General features: G+C 45.2%; 1 protein-coding gene across 1 annotated transcript in view; it reads left to right on the forward strand.

Moving 5' to 3' along the window:
• Positions 1 to 22128, forward strand: part of CRYBG2 (crystallin beta-gamma domain containing 2) — a 62944-nt gene that overhangs the window by 25225 nt on the left and 15591 nt on the right. The window contains exons 4-8 of the mRNA XM_035116928.2: positions 10807 to 15121; positions 17486 to 17533; positions 17669 to 17787; positions 18483 to 18639; positions 19803 to 19942. Coding sequence (XP_034972819.2) covers positions 10807 to 15121; positions 17486 to 17533; positions 17669 to 17787; positions 18483 to 18639; positions 19803 to 19942 — 4779 coding nt within the window. The remainder of the gene's footprint in view (positions 1 to 10806; positions 15122 to 17485; positions 17534 to 17668; positions 17788 to 18482; positions 18640 to 19802; positions 19943 to 22128) is intronic.

Here is a 22128-nt window from a genome sequence, read left to right on the forward strand (position 1 = left end):
GATTAAAATGTGCTGCGCTGCCCCCCCAGCCTGGGTGTGCAGCACTGGGGCCTCTAGATGTCCTTTTTTTGTGCATCCAAGATTATCCATGCTCATGATGGTATATTATGGGCAGGTACGGTATACACAATGCAGCTTTCAGTACTGTTTGCCTGCAAAAGGTCTAGGACAGTCATACTTCTTCGTTTCTGGTCAGTGCATGCCCCATAGCTGTCCTCCTGAAATCCTGTAACCTTCTTTACCACAAATGCTCCTTCCAAATTATTTTTTGTCCTGCTTTGTTGCACTATAGTGCACCAGAGGTTGATAATGCAACTACTCTGAGGAAGCATCACAGTGCAACTAATCAAGCACAATAATATGTGTGCATGGTCCAGTATGAGTCCACTAAGGCAGCATTATTACATCAATGACATGCTGCAGAAACCCTGATCGTTGAGAGTCTGCTCTATTTTGCTTTGTTCTAGACCTTGAATATCTACGGTACTATCCAGAGACAGGTGCAAAGGCATTCAGTTGGAATTAAAGAACAGGGTGCCTCTGAGCACAATCTGAGCCAAGGAATTTGTTTTCAGTACCAGAACTGTTCACAGGCCTTTCACACAAAAGTCCACCCCTGCTTAGCTTCCATCATTTCATCAGCCTCATTTAGACAGGGAAAAGTTATATTGTCATTGCTTGTGTTAAACAATCAGGAGTAGTTAGAAACCCTCGCCGATCCTCTAGAGCAGGCATCCCCAAACTGCGACCCTCCAGATGTTTTGGCCTACAGCTCCCATGATCCCTAGCTAACAGGACTAGTGGTCAGGGATGATGGGGATTGTAGTCCAAAACATCTGGAGGGCCGAAGTTTGGGGATGCCTGCTCTAGAGATCTACCAGCAGTTCTTGATCTTTCTCCTGCCCATCTCGTGCTCTGCAATGCTGGAGCATGGAGGATTCCAATCTTTCTGGCAACCTGAGATCTGGGGCGGCAAGGAGTGTTCCTTCTTTGGACAGACTCATTCAGAACTTGGGAAGGTGCTCTTATTGTGCTTCAGCCTAGAAATTTGGCAAGACTGAATGATTTTCATTTTCTGCCCCGTAACAAGAAACCTTGAGAATCAACAGTTGACATTCATTTGATTCAAAGCCAGATGCCAAACTTGCACAAAAGAAACCCACGATTGTTGCTTCCCCACCCTGTTGCTAATGAAACGCTCAAAATATAACAGAATATTATAAACTGTAAATCAGAGGGTGGGGAACCTTAAGCCCTTGAGACTTTCCCTAGGTCACAACTCCTTTTGAGTCACACCCCCTACTGGTTTCGCTACATGCCTTCCTTGTATGTTTTTGCCAGGTTGGACTGTGCCCCTGAACTTTGAGTGGATGCTTGCCTGGATGGAGGAAAGAGAGGGGTGTGTGTGTGTGTGTGTGTGTGTGTGTGTTTGTGTGTGTGTGTGTAGAAACGAACCTATCATAGGTCAAAGGTCAATTTACATTCATTGCCCCACCTTTGCCTCTGGTGCTGCCCCCTACTGGCACGTGGCCCTCGGAAGATTGCTCAGAAGGGAATGCAGCCCTTGGTGTGAAAAAGGTTCCCCATCTCTTTTGTAAGTAGCCATAGGAAAGAGAGAGGATAAGGTCTGATTCTTCTTTTATGTGCTTTCTTTGGGTACTTCACTTACTACTGTAGCTACTCAGGCAGTGACTGAATATTGGGCTTTTTCAGTAGTGGCACCCCAGCTTTGGAATGTCCTTCCCAGCTATAAATGCTTAGGACATGTTTTCATACTTATTTGCCTTTAAAATCACAATATAGTTGTTTTTAGCTTGAGTGTTTTATTCAGAACTCCTCTTCTTCTGTTCCAGGCCCCAGCTGTGCTACACCTTTCAAGCTGTATCATACCATATTAAGTTATTGCTTCCCCCAAAGAATCCTGGGAACTGTAGTTTCTTAAAGTTGCTGAGAGTTGTTAGGAGACCCCAATTCCCCTCACAGAACTATAATTCCCAGAGTTCCCTGGGAAAAGAGATTGATTGTTAAATCACCCTAGGAGTTGTAATTGCAAAGCCATGACTTTAAAGTGGACTGGTACTGCTTCAAATGTGTAGTGTAAATGGGGCCATTGCATTTCTTGTTTTGTTTGATTGTTGACTGCCCCATGGGGTATTATTATTATTGGAATTATTTATTAAGTTTCTATACTGCCCTTCACGCAAGGTCACAATATAAAAACACAATATAAAAACACAAACTGCATACCATATTAACAAACAAAAACAATACCTCCCACAGTTTAAAAGGCCACAAATTGTTTAATTAGCCGAAGACTGGGATAAATACTGAGGTGTATGTATGGGGGGCAGCAGTAGCTGGCCATTCCTATCAGTTGGAGTTGTACATGCACAGCCAGCATGGGCAATAGTCAAGGATGATGGGAATTGACAAGGAAACCTGACTTCAGACCATCTAATCTACTGGGTCACAAACAACCTTCTGAGTATATCAAAGCTTCACCGGGATGAGTGTTAGACATGAACCTTTATTTGGACTTAGGGGTGTATGGCGTGTTAGGAGAGGGGTAGTACCTCCTTCTGCGGTAGTCTAACCACCTTTGGTCCTCACCCTGCACTCTGCTCTCACCTGTGGCTCCTAGAAGCTGCCAGCATGTGACAGTGGCCACATCCCAGAGGACTGAGTGGATGAGACCAATGGTGGGTCCAATGGTCAAGAAGGCAGCTGTAGATGGAAGTAAGGGGCAGATGAGGCTCGCCAACCTGGAAAGGTAGCCCGTCTAGGAAAACTGATCCTAAAACTCTGCTGCCTTGCAGGAAGTCTTCAAGAAAATAAAAGGCTAAGGAGTTAACCCAACACAAATCCAGAGTAGAGTTCCTAAGACAGTTGGATGGCACCAGCTGGTGCCAAATGGATTGCTTTTCTTTTCTTTGGACCATATCCGTGAGGCAGAGAGGAGGGTCTTGTCATTTGGGCACCTCCATACACACTTCCCAGGCTTGCGCACCACAGAAGGTGTCTTCGATGCTGCTAACGCAGCGGTTTGACTTCGCTCCCGGAGGCGCACTCCATTGTCTCTTGAGACAGACAGATGCCAACAACAGTTGGTCTTAATAAAGGCATTACCCAACTCTTCCTTATGCATGCAGGTCTGTGTCTTTGGGTGTGTGTCTACCACGTTACGTTACTCCTTGCATTTTTGCAATGGTGCACTTAGGTAATTTTAGACTAGCCTTCTCCAACCTGGTGCCCTCCAGATGTTTTTGGACTACAACTCCCATCAGCCTCAAGCAACAAGGACTAATGGGAGTTGTGGTCCAAAACACCTGGAGTGCACCAGGCTGGAGTCTGTTTTAGACTCTGACTTCAATACCCATTTCTCTCCCCCACTCCTGCTGCCCTTAAGATGTGTTTGGCGTCCCTCCCGCTCATTCTGCCCCAAAGTCCTGCTCTGATGGCACCACTGCGCCTTTGAGCTTGTGGAGAAGAGCCAGCTAAGATGGGTGAATGCTTTTTTAAAAATCTGACAAATTACCTATGTGTTGGCCTCATATAATATCTTGCTTTTTTATTTCAACCAGTCCATATCTCAGAACAGGAGAGAAAGTTTCCTTCCTGTTTCCATGGAATTATGTTTGGAACGCTGTTGGTGGCTTGGCAGGGTGAGTCAGGCACAAACCTGACTCACCCTGGAGATTAATGCCTTGTCAGACTAAGCAGGTCAAGACACATTGAATTTCTCAAGCCCTGTCTGCTTCTCTGCTGTAGAAAGGAAAGGCTGAGTAGACTTGGCTCAGATGGCATTTACAAGCACTGGTCAGCAATTCAGGTTAGGAATAGAGCAACAGGTTTGCCACTTACGGTAGGTGTGCCTCCTTTTTTTTCTTTCTGGGCAGAGATCCCAGGCCTTCAGCAGTTGCATGGTAGGAATAAAACAGGTGTATTTCCTGCTAGGGCAAAAAGGCAGCTATCCTATCATAGAATCATAGAGTTGGAAGAGACCACAAGGGCCATCCAGTCCAACCCCCTGCCAAGCAGGAAACACCATCAAAGCATTCCTGACAGATGGCTGTCAAGCCTCCGCTTAAAGACCTCCAAAGAAGGAGACTCCACCACACTCCTTGGCAGCAAGTTCCACTGCGAACAGCGCTTACTGTCAGGAAGTTCTTCCTAATGTTTAGGTGGAATCTTCTTTCTTGTAGCTTGAATCCATTGCTCCGTGTCCGCTTCTCTGGAGCAGCAGAAAACAACCTTTCATCCTCTTCTATATGACATCCTTTTATATATTTGAACATGGCTATCATATCACCCCTTAACCTTCTCTTCTCCAGGCTAAACATACCCAGCTCCCTAAGCCGTTCCTCATAAGGCATTGTTTCCAGGCCTTTGACCATTTGGGTTGCCCTCCTCTGGACACGTTCCAGCTTGTCAGTATCCTTCTTGAACTGTGGTGCCCAGAACTGGACACAGTATTCCAGGTGAGGTCTGACCAGAGTGGAATACAGTGGTACTATTACCGGTACTTCCCTTGATCTAGATGCTATAGATCTAGATGCTATAGATGCTATAGCATCTAGATCCTATTGATGCAGCCCAGAATTGCATTGGCTTTTTTAAGCTGCTGCATCACACTGTTGACTTCTTTTGACATGCACTGCTCTCAAGCCAGGTGTCACCCATCCTGTATTTGTGCCTTTCAATTTTTTTTTGCCCAAGTGTAGTACTTTACATTTCTCCCTGTTAAAAATTCATCTTGTTTGCTTTGGCCCAGTTGTCTAATCTGTTAAGGTCAGTTTGAAGTGTGATCCTGTCCTCTGGGGTATTAGCCACCCCTCCCAATTTGGTGTCATCTGCAAACTTGCTCAGGATGCCCTCAAGCCCATCATCCAAGTCATTGATAAAGATGTTGAATTACATAATGAGAGGGGAGGGAAGAAGAGGGGGGGACAGGTGGTTCATCCCTGCCCTTCTAAATGTGCACAGTTTTTATTAAAACTTCACATGGGACCTGAAGGACACCAGAGAGGAACATTGCCTGCATACTACCACCCTACTCTGGCCAAAAGAGGGAACTACATGCAAAAACAAAAATGAGTCTCATGGCAATACAGTGGTACCTCGGGTTAAGAACTTAATTCGTTCCGGAGGTCCGTTCTTTGCCTGAAGCTGTTTTTAACCTGAGACACCACTTTAGCTAATAGGGCCTCCTGTTGCTGCCGCGCCGCTGGAACACAATTTCTGTTCTCATCCTGAAGCAAAGTTCTTAACCCGAGGTACAATTTCTGGGTTAGTGGAGTCTGTAACCTGAAGCGTATGTAACCCGAGGTACCACTGTATAGAAAGCTTAATATCAAATACTAAATATATATTTTTATCAAAGATAATAACTAATCTAAACACAAACACAAACCAAAAGGAGGAAAACAAAGGAAAAAGAAAAAATAACTTCTGATTCTTCATCTGCCAGCTACATATAGAAAATTATTCAATACATCCAAGGTAACACCTAACAATTCCACTTGCTACATACCAATATTTTCTTTAATCCTCAAACCTAGGTATCATAAATTCAATTTCTTTTTCACGTAAAAAGTCTATAAGGGGTTTCCAATCTTTAGTAAATATTGACAATGATTTTTCTCTGATTAAACACATTAATTTTGCCATCTTAGCTAAGTCCAGTAATTTTATCAACCATTCCTCCATGATAGGTAATGATGAATCTTTCCATCTTTGTGCATATTAAAGTCTCACCACTGTGATCATGTATTGAAATAATGATCCATAATTTTTTTTTCTAATTATATATCCATTATTTCTAGCAGGAAAAGTCAATGTATGTATTTGTAGTCAATATTTCTTGGCTTTTCAACAAGTCCACCAAGCATGATAAAATGTCCCTTCACATTTTTCACACTTCCAACAAACATTTGGAACACCTTTAGACATTTTAAATAATTTCACTGGAGTTAGATACCAGTGAGAAATCATTTTATTTTTTAAAAAATCTTTAAATCAACTCAGTGCAAATTTTAGCCCTGAGTTTCATGGCAGCTTAAAAGACAAATTAATTTATCACTGCATAAGCTTTTGTAGACTACAGTTACTTCAATAGATACATGAAGGGTTATCTATACATAGTTGTGGAGTAGAGAGAATATTATATAGTGGGATTCCTTTTTTAAAAAAAGTTATATTTGTTAATTGACTAACCAATATCAGGATGTCTATGTTATCAACACCTTTTTTGGGTGAATGGCCACTGTTAATAATGGAATTAGCATAATCTGTACTTTTCTGCATTTCATTTTCTTCTGACCTGACTGTTTACAATTCTCTAACCTGCAACTCAGGATAACACTTCATGCATCTAATGAAGTGCCGCCAGATTTTCTGGGGCCAATACATAGCATATGGATCAGGCCCTCTGCTGTACTTGCAGAAGAAGACATAATTTTGCATAAAAGTTGTATACCCTTTGTCATATGCCAACTTATGCCTTCTCTGGGGGTAGAGGACCCAAAAGTAAATCACATCACAAACAAAAAGACAGAGACAGACAGACAGACAGACAGACAGACAGACAGACAGACAGTGAATAGCTGAAGCTTTCCCCATCACTGGACTTCCACACTAGAAAACCTTACCTGTTTTCTGCCTGCCACACAGCACTGCTCTCCCCCAATGCCAACCCTAAACCATGCAAAGAACTCAGATTAAGAGCAAAAGCAAAACAAAAACAAAAAAATTGGGCACCTTAAATTTTTTTTAACAAATGAATACCTGTGATTAAGGCGATGAGACACTAGAATTTTTTTTAAAAAAAACCCCACAAAGGAAAGCAAGCACCTCCCCACCCTTCATGCTTGATTTATTGCTGCATTCCACTCTTGCCACTTTAAAGCAAAAGACAAACACAAACCAGTTTGCCAACCTTAGTAAACAGCAGCTAAACTACTCAAGTGTGTGCAGTTTCGCATTTTAAAACCACTTTTCTCATCACTGGTCCCTTTTCAAAATTGTTTGGTCAGGTGAGATTTATGCTGCAGGACTGGATCTATATGAGGTCAGAATTCCCCAAATGCCAGGTTGCTACCCTGTTTCCCCGAAAATAAGACGTAGCCATAAAATAAGACGTAGCAGGATTTTTAAGCATTCAAGGAATATAAGCCGTACCCCATAAAAAACTCATAGTGATAGGCGCAGCAGCAATGCCGGCCGCGGCAGGAGGAGGAGAAAAAAATAAGACATCTCCTGAAAATAAGCCATAGTGTGTTTTTTGTAGGAAAAATAAATATAAGACGGTGTCTTATTTTCGGAGAAACAAGAAACATTTATGTGGGATATAATGAAGGTGTTCCTGGTCCAGTTGATCTTAGAAATAACACAACCAAAATGATTAACAAAGCAGGGGGGTGCTGTATTCTAGGTGAAGCATTTGAACTGATACCACTCCTTAAAATATTTGACCCATAGTTGTCCTAGTTGGATTTCATGCTTTGAAACTAACGCGGTTAGCAGCAGCTGCTCCCACCGCTAGGTATGGAAGAAATTGCCAAGTTTTCGTTGCACCTTGCAAGTCATTGCATCTTTATTTGTGTAAGTTCTTATAATGACCAGCTTGAAGGAACGGGTGAGGGGGGTGGGCAAGTGGTGGCTGGTTTCTCAGTCAGGCCAGTGCAGTAGTAAGTCCTGCTGCTCCAGGGGTGGCGAACCTTCTTGAATCTGAGGGCCGCATTTCCTTCTGCACACTCTTCTGGGGGCCGCATGCCAGTAGTAGGCGGGGCCCTGAGGTTAAAGTAAGCAGGGCAACAAATGCAACGTTTATTTTTGCATACTGTCCAATTTTTGGAGACCCAAAACCAGGACTTGTGTGTTCCGGGATGTGCGCCCGGGTGAGTCACATGACCCATGCCGTGCTTTCTTTGGGGCAAGAGTGCAGTGCAACAGCGCGCAAAAGTGTGACACCCAAAATTAGCCACTGCGATCTCACAAAAACAACACAACAGGAAGCCCCAGTTTTTTGCACACCCCTGTATATTCTCCAACTAGACAAGCAAGAGGTATTCTCAGAATTCAAGGACACCTTCCAACCAGGCAAAATCATGTGCTGTATGTAATAGAGGTTACCGCACACACACTTCCGCTGCTCTTTCTGCTTGTGTGGTGGCACCTCTGTAAAACCACTTCTTGCTGTTTGTAGCAGAGTTTCCTCCCGGAGGCAGAGGACAAGAACAGGAGTCATACTCAAATTCTTCAGTCAATAGCTTCTTTATTGCTTGACTGGTTGCACAAGCGTTTCTGTTACTATTATATACAAGCTATTTACAGTCCTCCTTTATCACTCCAGCATGGTATAATCTCAGTGTGTGTGTTTTCCTCGTGCGGAAATTGCAGCCTGCAACTTCCTCCCATTATTTGCACCTCCAGCTGACACCCATCAAGCCTAGAGTGCCACTCCTACACACGAAAGAAAATTCTGGAACCCTCTTTAAAGCTTCCAGGAACTTTTATCTGTTTCTTAAGGAATGTTTTCCTAACAGTATGAATCAAAGCCAGTGAGGGGCATGACCTGGGGAGAGTTCCTGGGGTCAGACAGAGAAGCCCGGAGGACCATATCTGCCCATCTCTGCTCCTCTGTTTCTCCCTCTGGTGCAACCGGGTGGAATGGCTGATACTAGATGTCGGTGGAGAGAAGGAAAGAGACAAACGGCAGCAAAAGGTGTGACTCCCACTGTCCCACCTCTCCCTTTTATCTGGTCCCACATTGATTCTGGTTGTGCAGCTACTGCTTCTTTTGGCAGTGGTTTATGTTTCCAACATTTCAATTGCTTAATTTTTTTTAATGGCATGCACCTCTTTTTATGGCTTACGTCGCTCCGGATACTTTGTTAGAAAAGTGACTCATAAATAGGTTACATAAAATAAGAGTGCATGTGTAATACACACACACCCCGGTGAAGGGCAGGGTGTGTGTGAGTGCAGGTTGACTTGCAGAGTCCTCTCCCATGGCCTGTGGTGGAGAGGAGGGCTGCTGGTGGGAGGGCACTCAGCCGCAGCAAAATCTTCAGCAGCAGGAGGTAAGCTTCTGTTGGCAACACTGCCATTGGCAGTAGGCAATAGAGAGCTCTGAAATGGGGGCTCTTTGAAGTGGAATGCAGGATGCTGATGGTTCGGCATCTCTCTGCTGGATCCAAAGCCCCACAGATCCCTTGAGAGGCCTGATCATCAGGCCCCTCAGCTGTGTGAACTTAGACCTCAGTTGGGGGGGGGGACTGCCTGCGCACCTCCTTCCACTCTGGCCAGGATGAGTCCCAAGGTGTGGTGTGTGGCAATCAGTCTGCTGCTTTGTTGCTCTCCATCCAGGATTGCTCTGTAATTATTATTTTTTAAAACGGCATTTGTGATTTGAGAAATTGTGCCATGCCATTATGGTTCAGATCTGTCCCCAAATCCATATCGTCGCCTGTACAATCGTATTTCAATCAAATGCTAGCACGTGCTACTGTGCTTGTGTATAACTAATAGGCCCTGGCTGTGGTTCAGTCAGTGCCTTTGATCATAAACTACTAGTTGTCTTTCAAGCCATTCAGAAGATTCCCATAGCCCCTGGATTGGTTCCAACTCACCGTTTTGCAATCGCTGGGCTGGATGACCTTTTAAACAGACCATCCCAGACCAAAATAAAAAAATTCCTTCAGTAGCACCTTAAAGACCAACTAAGTTTTTATTTTGGTATGAGCTTTCGTGTGCATGCACACTTCTTCAGATACAGTGAAATGGAAGTTTCCAGGCATTTATGTAGAGAAGGGGTGGGGAGGGGTGGGGATGGGGAGGGGGGATCACTCAGAAGGGTGGTGGAAATGGGTGATTGACTGACTGATAGCTGTTGATGACCGGAAACGACTGCAAATGGTTTTGCATGAAAAAGCAAGGGTGGAGATGGCTGAAGATCGCTTATCATGTATAATGAGATAAGAACCCGATATCTCTGTTCAAACCAGGTCCCTCCATGGTTTTGAGCTTGGTGATAAGTTGCAATTCAGCAACTTCTCTTTCCAGTCTATTTCTGAAATTCTTTTGTAGTAAGACAGCTACTTTGAGATCTTGTATAGAATGTCCTGGGAGATTGAAGTGTTCTCCTACTGGTTTTTCTGTCTTCTGGTTCCTGATGTCAGATTTATGTCCATTTATCCTTTGGCGTAGGGTTTGGCCTGTTTGTCCAATATAGAGAGCTGAAGGGCACTGTTGGCATTTGATGGCATACACAATGTTAGAGGATGAGCAATTAAATAGTCCAGACCAAGTATGTGATGATTCTGCGTTCTCTGGAGAATGAGTGTAGATAATTGGGGCCCAGGTAAAGGAGCACAGGTTTGTCGAAATAGTTATTTAAAAAGTAGGAAGTTTTCAAGGGGGAGGAGTATAATAGAATAGAAGCATGAAGGGATTTTTACATTGGCTCAGAGTGGGGAAACTTTGCCACCCCAAGGGCCACATTCCTTTCTGAGGGCCACATGCCAGTGTAGGGTGGGGACAGGGCCAAAGGTGGGTGAGACAACAAATGTAAATTTTATCTTTGTACAGTAGGCTGGTCTCTACACACACACAGGATTGTGGAGACTTGTGGCCTGGGGAGAGGGTGGATGGCTTCAGGAGATCCCCAAGGACTAGAGAGAGAGATGGGGGGGTTGAATTTGGCTACTGGGTCTGTGTTTCCCCACCCCTGCTGCAAAGAATTTAATGAGTCTCTTGTCTCCCCTTGGCCTGACCATTTCTTTTGTCCTTTCTGTGCCCTGTCTCTAGCTTTTCTGAGTCAAGAGGACTCTCTGTGGCACCTGACAGCAAAGAACCTCAGCCTACAGGACCATTTGACATTGGAAGAGGCCTCCTTTGCACTCAGTACAGAATGGAGGAGGTCGCTGGTGGGTCTCGTTCCACTCAGAGCAGGTCAGGGGGATCCACTGCAACTGCCTCGCTCAGAAGGAAGACAGCATCTTCTGATCTACTGAAGGAAGAGACCAAACCTTCCTTTGGCAAAGTCTCGGCTGTGACAAAGATGCTGGAGAGAGGAAGTACCAGAACCAGAGGCAACAGCCCCTCCAGAGTGTCCGTGTTGCTCGAGGCCTGGGAGAAAGGGCTTGTAGGCACGAGCACCATTGGCCCATCTTCCTCAACAGGCATCAGGGACTCCCGTTCCCCCGTGCCCACCAGGCGCAGCTTTTCATCCAAAGATGCTCCCCACCCACTTCTATCAGAAAATACCAGGAGTTCTATTTCTCCCACCAATGCCAGGCAGCCCATTTCTCCAGCAGGTAGCAGGCGACCCATTTTTCCAGCTGATACCAGGCGGCCCCTTTCCCCAGCAGATAACCAGCGGCCCCTTTTTCTAGCAGAGACCAGGAGGTCCCGATCTCCAGCTGATACAAAGGAGTCACCCTCTCTGGCAGAGACCAGGAACTCCTTCTCTTCAGCAGAGACCAGGCGGTCCCGATCTCCAGCACATACCAGGAGGTCTTCCTCACCAGCAGAGACCAGGAACTCCTTCTCCTCACCAGAGACCAGGCGGTCCCAATCTCCAGCTGATATAAAGGAGTCATCCTCTCTGGCAGATACCAGACACTCCTTCTTCCCATCAGAGACCCGGCGGTCCCAATCTCCAGCACATACCAGGAGGTCTTCTTCACCAGCAGAGACCAGGAACTCCTTCTCCTCACCAGAGGCCAGGAGGTCCCAATCTCCAGCTGATACAAAGGAGTCACCCTCTCTGACAGACACCAGGAACTCCTTCTCTTCAGCAGAGACCAGGCGGTCCCGATCTCCAGCACATACCAGGAGGTTTTCTTCACCAGCAGAGACCAGGAACTCCTTCTCCTCACCAGAAACCTGGCGATCCCATTCTCCAGCAGATATAAAGCAGTCTCCAACAGATACCAGGAACTCCTTATCCTCACCAGAGAGCAGGCGGTCCCATTCTCCAGCACATACCAGGCAGTCTCCTTCACCAGCAGAGACTAGACGGTCCCATTCTCCAGTAGAGATAAGGCGGACTCCATCTCCAGCAGATACCAGACACTCTTTCTTCCCATCAGAGACCAGGCGGTCCCGTTCTCCAGCACATACCAGGCGGTCTCCTTCACCGGCAGATGCCTTGTTGTCCTTCTCAGAGAACAGGCGGTCCCATTCTCCAGCAGATTTAAGGCGGTCTCCTTCTCTCGCAGATACCAGGCTTTCTTTCTCCCCATCACAGACCAGGCGGTCCCATTCTCCAGCAGATGTAAGATTTTCTTCACCAGCAGAGACCAGGCGTTCCCTTTCGCCTGCAAACAGCAGGACATCTTGCCTCATGACAGATACCCAGGGCTCAGCAAGTTCCCAGCCTTTGCCTCCTCCAGTAGAGAGCCGCTACTCATCTGCTGCAGCAGATGACGACCATCGCTCCTCTTCCACAGCAGATATACAGTGTTCATCTTCTTTACCAGTTGACAGATACTCATATTCTGTGGCAGATATTAGACGTTTATATTCCTCAGCCAATACCGAGAGTCCGTCTTCCCCAGCAAACACCAGGCACCCAGTTTCTTCAGCAGAAACAAAGCACCCAACTTCTCTGGCAGATGCCAGACACCCATCTTCCTCAGCAGACAGCAAGCAGACATTGTGTTCAGCAGAAAACAAGCTCCCAGCCTCCCCAGTAGACGGCAAACACACATCTTCCCCGTCAGACGCCAAGTGCCTATCTTCCTCAGCAGAACCCAAGCACCCATTTTCTTCTGCAGAAAGCAAGCGCTCCTCTTCCCCAGCAGGTTCTAGAAGTTTCTCTCCCACATCAGATGGGAAGTGCTCCTGTTCTCCCAGCCCACAGAGAGATTTTACAGCTCACGGTCCTGTGTTTGCTCAGGTATACACCCCAGCTCCAAAGCCAAAGAGCCTGTCAGGAACAGAGACACAAGATGCTAATAGCACCATAGTAGCTGGATCCCAGGCAGGAAACCACTGCGGTAGTGCTACTAACACCCCCCTGGCAACTAGATTTCAGAGAGAGAACCTCATCTCAAGCACAGATAGCTCTCAGGAGGAACTTCTCCCTGTTATTCCTATCAGCACTGGGGCAATGGAATCCCAGAGGGAAAGCCATGTGCCAAATGGTTCTAGCTCCAGTATAATCACCAGATCCCTGACAGAAAGTGCCCAGCCCAGTGCCATAATACTTAGATCCCAAACAGAAAACTACCAGTTGCAAGTTGCCAACACTACTTCATTGAGTGGATCCTTGGGGGAAAGTTACACGCCTGGCTCCACAAGCACTAAACCTCCCAGTGGGCCCTGTGTGCTAAGTCCCTTGCCGCGTGTTGTAAGCTCCAGCACTGTAGCCAAATCTCAAACCCAGTGGTATGGCCCCAATGGCAACAGCATGGTTGTCTTTAGGTCTGAACGACAAGTCATCGTACCCCAAGCTGGAACCACCACTGTCTACAGAGCAGGGCAAGAAATTATCATGTCCAGCTCTGGGACAGGGAGTGCAAGCAAAGCCCAGCAAGGAAAGTCCCTTGTGCCAAGCTCTATCAGCTCCCTGCCGCCAAAAGAAAACTTGCAGTCCCAGAGTGACCTCCCTGATGACAAGTCCCCACAGGGGAGCCCTGCATCCCTTCCAGATGATGTTTGCAACTGCCCCATAGCAGGATCCGAGCAAGAAAGCTGCATGACTCAATCCAGAAGTGCCGGTGTGAGTGACGCCCAAAGGCAAAGGTGTATGCTTCTGCCAAACCCTGCATTCACATCAAATAGAGATGCTACCACACTCAGGGAGGGAGTTGCTCCTTTGAGCACGTCCGAGAGGGACTGCAGCCCGCACACCAAGCCTGCATTCCAGAGGCACAGCAACTTGTTTACATCAAGCAGGTCTGAAAGGGAACAAAGCATGCCTGATCCAGGTGGGCCTGTAACAAATGGGTCAGAGCAGGAGAAAAACCTATCGAGAACAAAGAAAGCCAACACATCTGCATCCCAAGGACTTTGTTGCTCATCAGATGCTGCAGAAGAAACCAGCATGCTTAGAACCTCTGCTGAATCCCAGGAATCTGTGACAAGGGAACAAAAATCCACCGTCTGGAATGAGCTAAGGGAAGAAGAAGGTTACCCCAGAAAAGATTCCCCTGTATTTGCACTGGAACCAGCCATTCCCCTTACCGAAACAAACTCCTCCCATGAACCTCCAAGCCAGGAAGCAGAACACAGCAGCAGGACAGCAGAAGAGGAACCTGAAGAAGCTGTGGACATGGAGCTTTTTGTGGACACCCTCCGTAATATGGAGCCCCCTGAACTCCACAAGCCCCTGAAGCTCCTCCCAAGGCCTCCACGTCCTTCCACGTTTGCAAAGCACACATCCCTTCCACCTATCGACGAGGACCATGTCGCTCCCAAGTCAAAGCTTCCTCTCCCAGCAGCAATAGGTGAGCTGTTCGCTCTTACTGAGGAGAGGAACTCGGAGGGAGAAAAAGAAACTGAGGAGGAAGAAGATGAGATGGAGGAAATAGAGAACCCATATCTTACAGAGGATGAAAAGTCGTGGGAGAAGAGCCAGGTCAGAGAGTCGTACCCTTGGGAAAACAAGACGTTCAAGACCGAGGAGGAGATTGGCTCTTTCCTGGGGAAGTTGCAGGAAGGGGCTGCAGACGCCAAGGCCAAAGCCATCGCTCCTAAAGCTTTCGCCAACCAGAGCAACTTAATCAGAGCAAACATTCTCAAAGGGCTTACTCTTTTGTCTGGCTTCTCAGACAAGAAACCTGTGGAAGATAAGCCTTATTCTCGCTTGGACAACAGTCTCCTCTATAGCAGGTTCATCTCCCCAGAGAAATCTCAACAAAAAGTCCTGGAAAAATGGAAAGAAGGGAGAGATTTGCCCACACTCCTGGCTCCAGCTTCCCAAAAAGTCAACAGGGAATGCCAGACATCTCCAAATGAGCTTCTGCTGAAGGCACCTGAAAATCTGAGCTCTGAGTCATCACCATCTGCGCTGCAAGCTGAGCCTGCCTTTGGGGTGCCAGGTGCAGACAATAGCTCCCAGCAGGTTACTCTTTTGTCCATAGAAATAGACTCTCTTCCCCAGTCGAAAGCTCAGGTAAGTCAGTCTACACTGTGCAGTGAAGGGTTCCTTCCATCCTCCTTTCGCTGGCAACAGCTGCAATAATGTCACAAAAGAGATTTTGTTGTTTTAGGGCGTTCAGGAAATGTGGGCTGTTTGGAGCCCGCATGGGTGTGTAACAAAAGCGGGGTGCTGTAGCACAATTCATGCCAATGGGTTCTGTTCCTAGAATCTCCACCTTCGACCTGAAGTAGAACTGGCGGTACAACATCCAGTTGATGCTGAGAGGGTTGACAAAACCGGCATTCATAAGGATAATGATTACAGGGCCGAAACCACCAAGGTCTTGACTCAACTGTACAGTTTTTAGTCAAGTCACCAGGTGTTTGCACCTGGATGAAGGGCACAAGAGCTTAAGCTTCATTATGTTGTTGTTGATCTTCTGTAATGGCTGCTACAGAGTCGGTGATGCTCATTAAAGAAATTGAAGGGAAGCAGAGGGGTCCATTTAGGACAGGGATGAAGGCTGTGTAGCTGCCACATCACAATGTTCAAGCTTTTGAGACCTGGGATCCACCTTTAATTATAACTTGCAATGTGGAGCCCATTATCACATAGGTCCAATCTTTCCCCACCTCTCTCTCTCTCTTTCCTCTGTCTTTCTCTTTTCCTCCTTTTTTCATAATTAATGAAATAAAATGCTTATTTTAGTAATCATTTTAAAAATGTTTGTTTAAACACTTAATAAATCAAAACAAAATATGCTTATTTTACAACAAAGAGAAAGAGACTGCTGATAATCACATTATTACTATTCCAAAATTGTTTAAACCATTCCCAGTCTTGCTCAAACTTTGGTTGCTTCCATATAGGGATGGGTAAATCTGTCGATTTCAGTTTCTCTTTTTTCCTAACTTCAGTTCTGTGCATTTACACATTGGTTTGCCAATTTAAAGAAAAGTTCTCATGAAAATTCATAAGCATTTTAGTGCAAATTTCTCCTAATGCACAGGTTTGTAAATATTTTTGCACAATATGTACATTTTTCAAAGCAATGTCCCCTAATATAATGCATTTTTATATGTTTCTTTCAGTAATATAATGATTTTATATGTTTCTTTCACTAATATAATGCATTTTTCTATGCTGTTGCCACTCAATATATGCATTTTTATGCACACTTTCACCCAGTATATGCATTTTTGTACACATTACTTGGCTGCAGAATTGCATATGATTTGCTAATGGGAAGCTTGGGCAATGTTCTCTCAAGCAATTGTTATCCCACACTTTCCGCAGCATTTAACCGTTGCTTTCTTTGTCTCAAAAAGTCCAGTTTGTAGGGGATTTGAAAAATCGCTAGTTCATGTGGAAATGTGGAGAACTGAATTTAAGACTGGAAAAATGAGGAACTGAAATTGGCACATTCGCCCATCCCTAGTCTAACCCAAATCAACAAATCCCACTAGTCCCATGCCCCCCTCCAAATCAGCTCTGCAGGGTCAGGCAAACTCCCTGAACAGCACACAGGGGGAAGAGAAGGAAGGTCACTCTGTTTGGCAAACATAAATGCTTATGGTGACCAAACAATCACCTTGTGTTGTTGTTTAGTCATTTAGTCGTGTCCGACTCTTCATGACCCCATGGACCAGAGCACGCCAGGCACTCCTGTCTTCCACTGCCTCCCACAGTTTTGTCAGACTCATGTTTGTAGCTTCGAGAACACTGTCCAACAATCTCATCCTCTGTTGTCCCCTTCTCCTTCTGCCCTCCATCTTTCCCAACATCAGGGTCTTTTCCAGGGAGTCTTCTCTTCTCATGAGGTGGCCAACAGGGCCGCCCTACGGCCAGGCTGGGTGGCGCCGGCCCGCAAGGGGGGCGCCGGCCGCTCTGTCACGCAGCAGAGCCCTTGGCAGCAGCACTGCGCGCTAAGCCCGCCCTCCTGCCCGCCATGCAGCAGCGCTCTGGAAAACAGGGCGCCGGGGGGCGCCGGAGGGATCCGTCGCACCACGGCGCCGGGCGCCAGAGGTGCTTAAGACGGCCCTGGTGGCCAAAGTATTAGAGCCTCAGCTTCAGGATCTGTCCTTCCAATCACCTTAGTATGATGCTGAATTCCCCCCAGAGGGGCTTTTTATGTGTATATGTTTGTGTGTTTTCCACAAACAAGCAATATCTAACTTACGTTAAATAAATAAATAAACAAACAAATTTCATATGAGATAGGCAAGGATTATTATCTCCATGTTGCCGATGAAGTGGGTAGGAGCTTTCTTTCCCTTCCAATGCAAATACGTAGTGATTTCAGAGCAGGAGAGGAACTGGGGTAACTAGATGTTTCTGAAATGTAACCTTTTTGCCCTGTTTCCTCATGTAATTTTCCATTCATGTTTAAAATTGCAGCAAGAGGAAAAGAAGCTTCCGACAAAGATTAATGTGCGACCTGGAAAGGTACGGAGGGCGAAAAGGGGGGGGGGGATGTTGTTGCCAAATGTCTGGCAAGGGGCTGATATGCTTGCAGGGAGAAAGTTAAGGGCTGGGTATTATTGCATTGATGGTAATCTCAATTTCTGCTTTTCTCACTAGATCATTCTGTACTCTGAGGCAGGCTTTGGGGGTCAGAAGAGAGAAATATGGGGTGATATCTCTGATGCCACCTCTTGGGAGCTCTCCCACACCATCTCCATCCGAGTGATCCGTGGAGGGTAAGTAAGCCTCTGGGTGATTTGCTTTGGGTTGTGTTGCAGGGAAGGGCTGTGTGTGCTGTGCATATAGAGAAGGGATGGGGAGCCTGTGTGGCCCAACAGATGTCGCTGGACCCAACTCCCATCATCCCCAGATTTTAGGGCCAATGGTCAGGGGGATGATGGGATTTGTAGTCCAACAATGTCTGGAGGACCCCAGGTCCCCATCCCTACTGTACAGGCAGAAAACACAATGCCACATAGAAGTGAAATCAGAAGCAGATTAAGACATTTCTCCTAATGCTTAGTTGCTTAGTCAAAATATGCTCTCCATCCATTGGTCCTATTCTTGCCCTCTGAATCTTAAATGGTCAAGGGACATAATTTCCAGGCAGGGTTCATTTATTATTTTATCTATAAAAATGTAAAAGGGGCCTGCGCGTGTGCGCTGACCTTTCGCCAAAACCGATTGACTGATTACGTTCAAATTAGTCAAAACTGCAAACAAAAATGTTTATATTCAGAGAAATTTGCACTTAAATGTTCAATTACTTTCCATGAGGATTGTAAAAATAAATAAATTGGAAACTGCGGTGGAAATGTGAAAAAACTGAAATTAAGATTGGAAAAATGAGAGACTGAGAAAACTGAAATGGACAGATCCATCCCTACTCACAACTCTACTTGGAACTAACCCAATGTCATGTACTCTCCAGCTGGGTAATGTACGAAAAGCCACGGTTCCATGGGCGGAAGTGTGTGCTGGCAGAAGGGGATGTGGAGATCACCAACCCTTGGAGAATGTTCCACAAAGAAGGGGCAGCAACTGAGAATGCTTCGTTCCATATCGGCTCACTCAAGAGAGTTGTGCGGGTAAGCAGGACTTCTTTCCATTTGTGAGTAACGTCTTTCTGCTTCTTGCGGAAGCCAGTTGTTTGGAAATGCAGGTCTCATACCAGCCTTCCTCAACCTTGGGTTCCCAGGTTTTGTTGGACTACAACTCCCATCATACTTGGCCATTGTTCATGTTGTGTGGGAATATCATGTGGGGAAGGCTGCTCTATACATTGTGATGGATGGAAGGGAAGGAGGGAGGAAAACACAAGAATGGGGCAAGGAGCAAGATTGCAGTATGCCTATAAACTGTGGACAGAGGCAGATTTTGGGGAGCGCAATCAGGTCAGTTGCACTGGGGACATCCATCTTGCACAGTCTGCAGTCATACAGATAGTGACCATTCAGACCAATGGAGGCTGAGAGCTGGAACAGAAAGTACTATCCTAATTCCCTCCCTCCCTGGGCTTTCACTGTAGGCTTGCCATACGTCAGGAAAATTCCTGACATGTCAGGGAAAAGCTGGATGTATGGCAACGCGATGGGGAAAAATATTTTGGGGTTAGGTTTCCCCCCAAAAAGCTCAACTTTTTCCTGTAAAAATAGCTCAACAACTTTGCGGGTGTCAGGAATTTTACTTTTTGAAATATGGCAACCCTCTTTCATTGAATGTATGCAAAGGGCTTATTTGAGTTGTTCGAGACCACATTTGGATGTAACACTAAACCATGGGTTAGCATTCCATGAATGGGCTACTCTCCCCAGAGCTTGCATTCTCCTCTCCCTCCCACATTACCGAAAGGAGACGCCTAGAAGCTTTTTCTTCCAGTTTTAGCTGTTGTGACCCGTTGGGGTGGTTGAGAAGGCAGTGGCCTCCTCCAAGTGGTGGCAGCAATGCATTCATCAGGATAGGAATGGGGCAAGGGGACACCAGTGAGGTCGGGGGCTGCTGCATCGAGTGGCATTGATTGCCTTGGTCTTTACTTGTGTACTCTTGGGCACTGGACTTCAGACATTATGTTTGCAGCCCTAATGCCAGCCCTGGCCTTTGGAACTCTTCCAAGTAAGATCTCTCTGTCCCCAGGCAGTGTAGGAATTGGACTTTGCGGTACATTTCTGGATGCTGGAAATCAGTTTGGCGAGAAAACAAAGAGTTCTGTAGTTGTTCCCCCACTTTCACAAGCCAATCCTCTCTGTTTCAGGATTACAGAATTCCTGAGATCAGTTTGTTTTCTGAAGAGAATGGAGAAGGCAGAAAACAGAAGTTCACAGATTCCGCAGAGGACACACGAATTCACAACCAGCCATTGCAGGCAGCTTCTATAATTGTGCATTCTGGCTTGTAAGTGACAGCTTTTCAATGCTTTGGGCGTTCATGATGTGAGAGGTGATCTAGAACTAGGGATGGGGGAGAAAATCAGTTTGGTTTGGATTTTAATGTGAACTTACCTAATTCGCAACCAAATGCAGAAATGGGTACATTAGTGGAAAGTGTGCACAAACATGCGTATATTAGTGAAAATTACACACTAAATGCATTATATTATGGGAAAGAGTTGTGTGTGCATATGTATGTGTTTCCTCATTTTTCAACACAGCACAGATATTTGATGGTCCAGAAAGGTAGGTAGAGCAATAATCTGATTTTTTTTTTGCACAGGATCACAGCCTGGAGGATTATTGTGCAAAGGCTAAATTTTGATCAGGACACACTTTGGCCTGGCTTGCAAGTTATGCAAACTATGGTTTGTTTGTTTGTTTGTACAAGCATACTCCAGCCAGCCAACTATGGTTTGTTTGTGGCCATCAAACCAGAAACTATGGTTTAAGATTGGCTTATGAATTTCAGTTTGTGTTATTCTTGGTTTCTCATCACATTGAACCCACAATTCTAGTTTAATCCTAGTTTGTTTCAGCACCACACATCAGATACTCATCTGGCAACAGATGTGCAAGTCAACAGTCACTTAGAAAATCTAAACCAATATTAGATTAAGCAAGCCATGGTTACTTTGTGCATCTGCAAACCACAGCTAAAGCAAACCATTACTTTGTGATACATGTGAACATTGCTATATATTTATTGAGAAGTGGAACTTCTCCTGCAAAGCAGTTTGGGTCATATGTTTCTCTCATATTAAAATCCTCTTCCTAAACTTGGTGGGGGGGGTGTTGCCCATGTTTGGGGTACAAGTTGGCTGTACGCAGCAATGATTAGCTAGGGCTTGTGGCAATGCATCTCTGAATACCAGTCCCTGGGAAACAATGGCGGATGAGTGTTGTGGTGCAGGCTTCCCAGAAGCATCTGGCTGGGCACTGAGAATGGAATGTTGGACTAGATGAACCTTTGGTCTGAACCAACAGGGCTCATTTTATCATGAACCTGCCTCCCTAGGATCAGTTTTTAATCTCTTTAAAAATAGATGGTATGTATTTTATTATTTATTTTTTAAGGCCCCGAAACAGATGTTGAATTGGAGACATTTTCAAGTGGCTTTTGGGGGTGGAGGTCCAAGAGAGGGGCTGTTTGCTGATCAACTGCATTTGTCGAAAGCATTGAAAAACTGTTGGGGGGGGGAGCTAAACTTGTTCAGCAGGAGAAAAAAACAGCACTAAGTCCTCTTTTTAAAGTACATCTGTACACACCCTGAGTTGATTTCAGCTCAGCCCAACCTGAAAAGCACCTCTGGCATAGGTCCATTTAATTGTTTTTTTTTATAAACATATTTGGTATGTGCAAATCCACCTATGACTCAGTGGTAGTTATAGGTTCATGGCTTCATTTGTATAACTTTCCAGCTAGCAAGTGTGTGTTCAGCCTTTCTTTTGCACGCATATTTGTAGCAATTTGTAAATCCACACTTGACCTAATGGGAGGGATGTGAAATAGCTTGCAACACTGAGCTTGGGGGCAGATTTGATAGATGTATTTTAGTCAAGCGACAAGTGGGACCTGCCATCCTAGTGCTAGAGGTCTGAGTTTGGGGGCAGGCTCTCAGCTTGGAACCTGAACATTTTATTTATTAAATTCAAATTACTTAACACGATTCATATACCGCTTAAGCATCAAAGCCTCCAAGCAGTTTGCATAAAATATACATGAAAATTACAGATAGAATATAAATTAAAATCAGATGCCAGAAAGAAGTTAGGTTAAAAACAATCCTAATAAAAAAATCCGCATCATGAAGCATTTATATTATCTCTTTATGTCATAAAATGCGTATACTGTACCACAAAGCGGTTTACAAAAAAAAAGATACAACAATAAAATTATCACTAAGAAAAATGAACAATGATTTAAGACTTTCAAAAAATAAAAATAACAGATTAAAATACGCACCAACTTTCTAAACATCTGAGTAGGCTTGTCTAAACAAAAATGGTTTTTAGCATTATGAAATAAAACTACATTTTGCATATAATATATATTAAAATTAGGGATAAAACCAGATATTTAAAACAAGTTAGGCTTTATAAAACAAAATAAAATCAACGGTTTTAATATAAACATTATAAAATAAAATT

The sequence above is a fragment of the Zootoca vivipara genome, chromosome 6, assembly GCF_963506605.1.
Source record: "Zootoca vivipara chromosome 6, rZooViv1.1, whole genome shotgun sequence".
Taxonomy (NCBI): domain Eukaryota; kingdom Metazoa; phylum Chordata; class Lepidosauria; order Squamata; family Lacertidae; genus Zootoca; species Zootoca vivipara.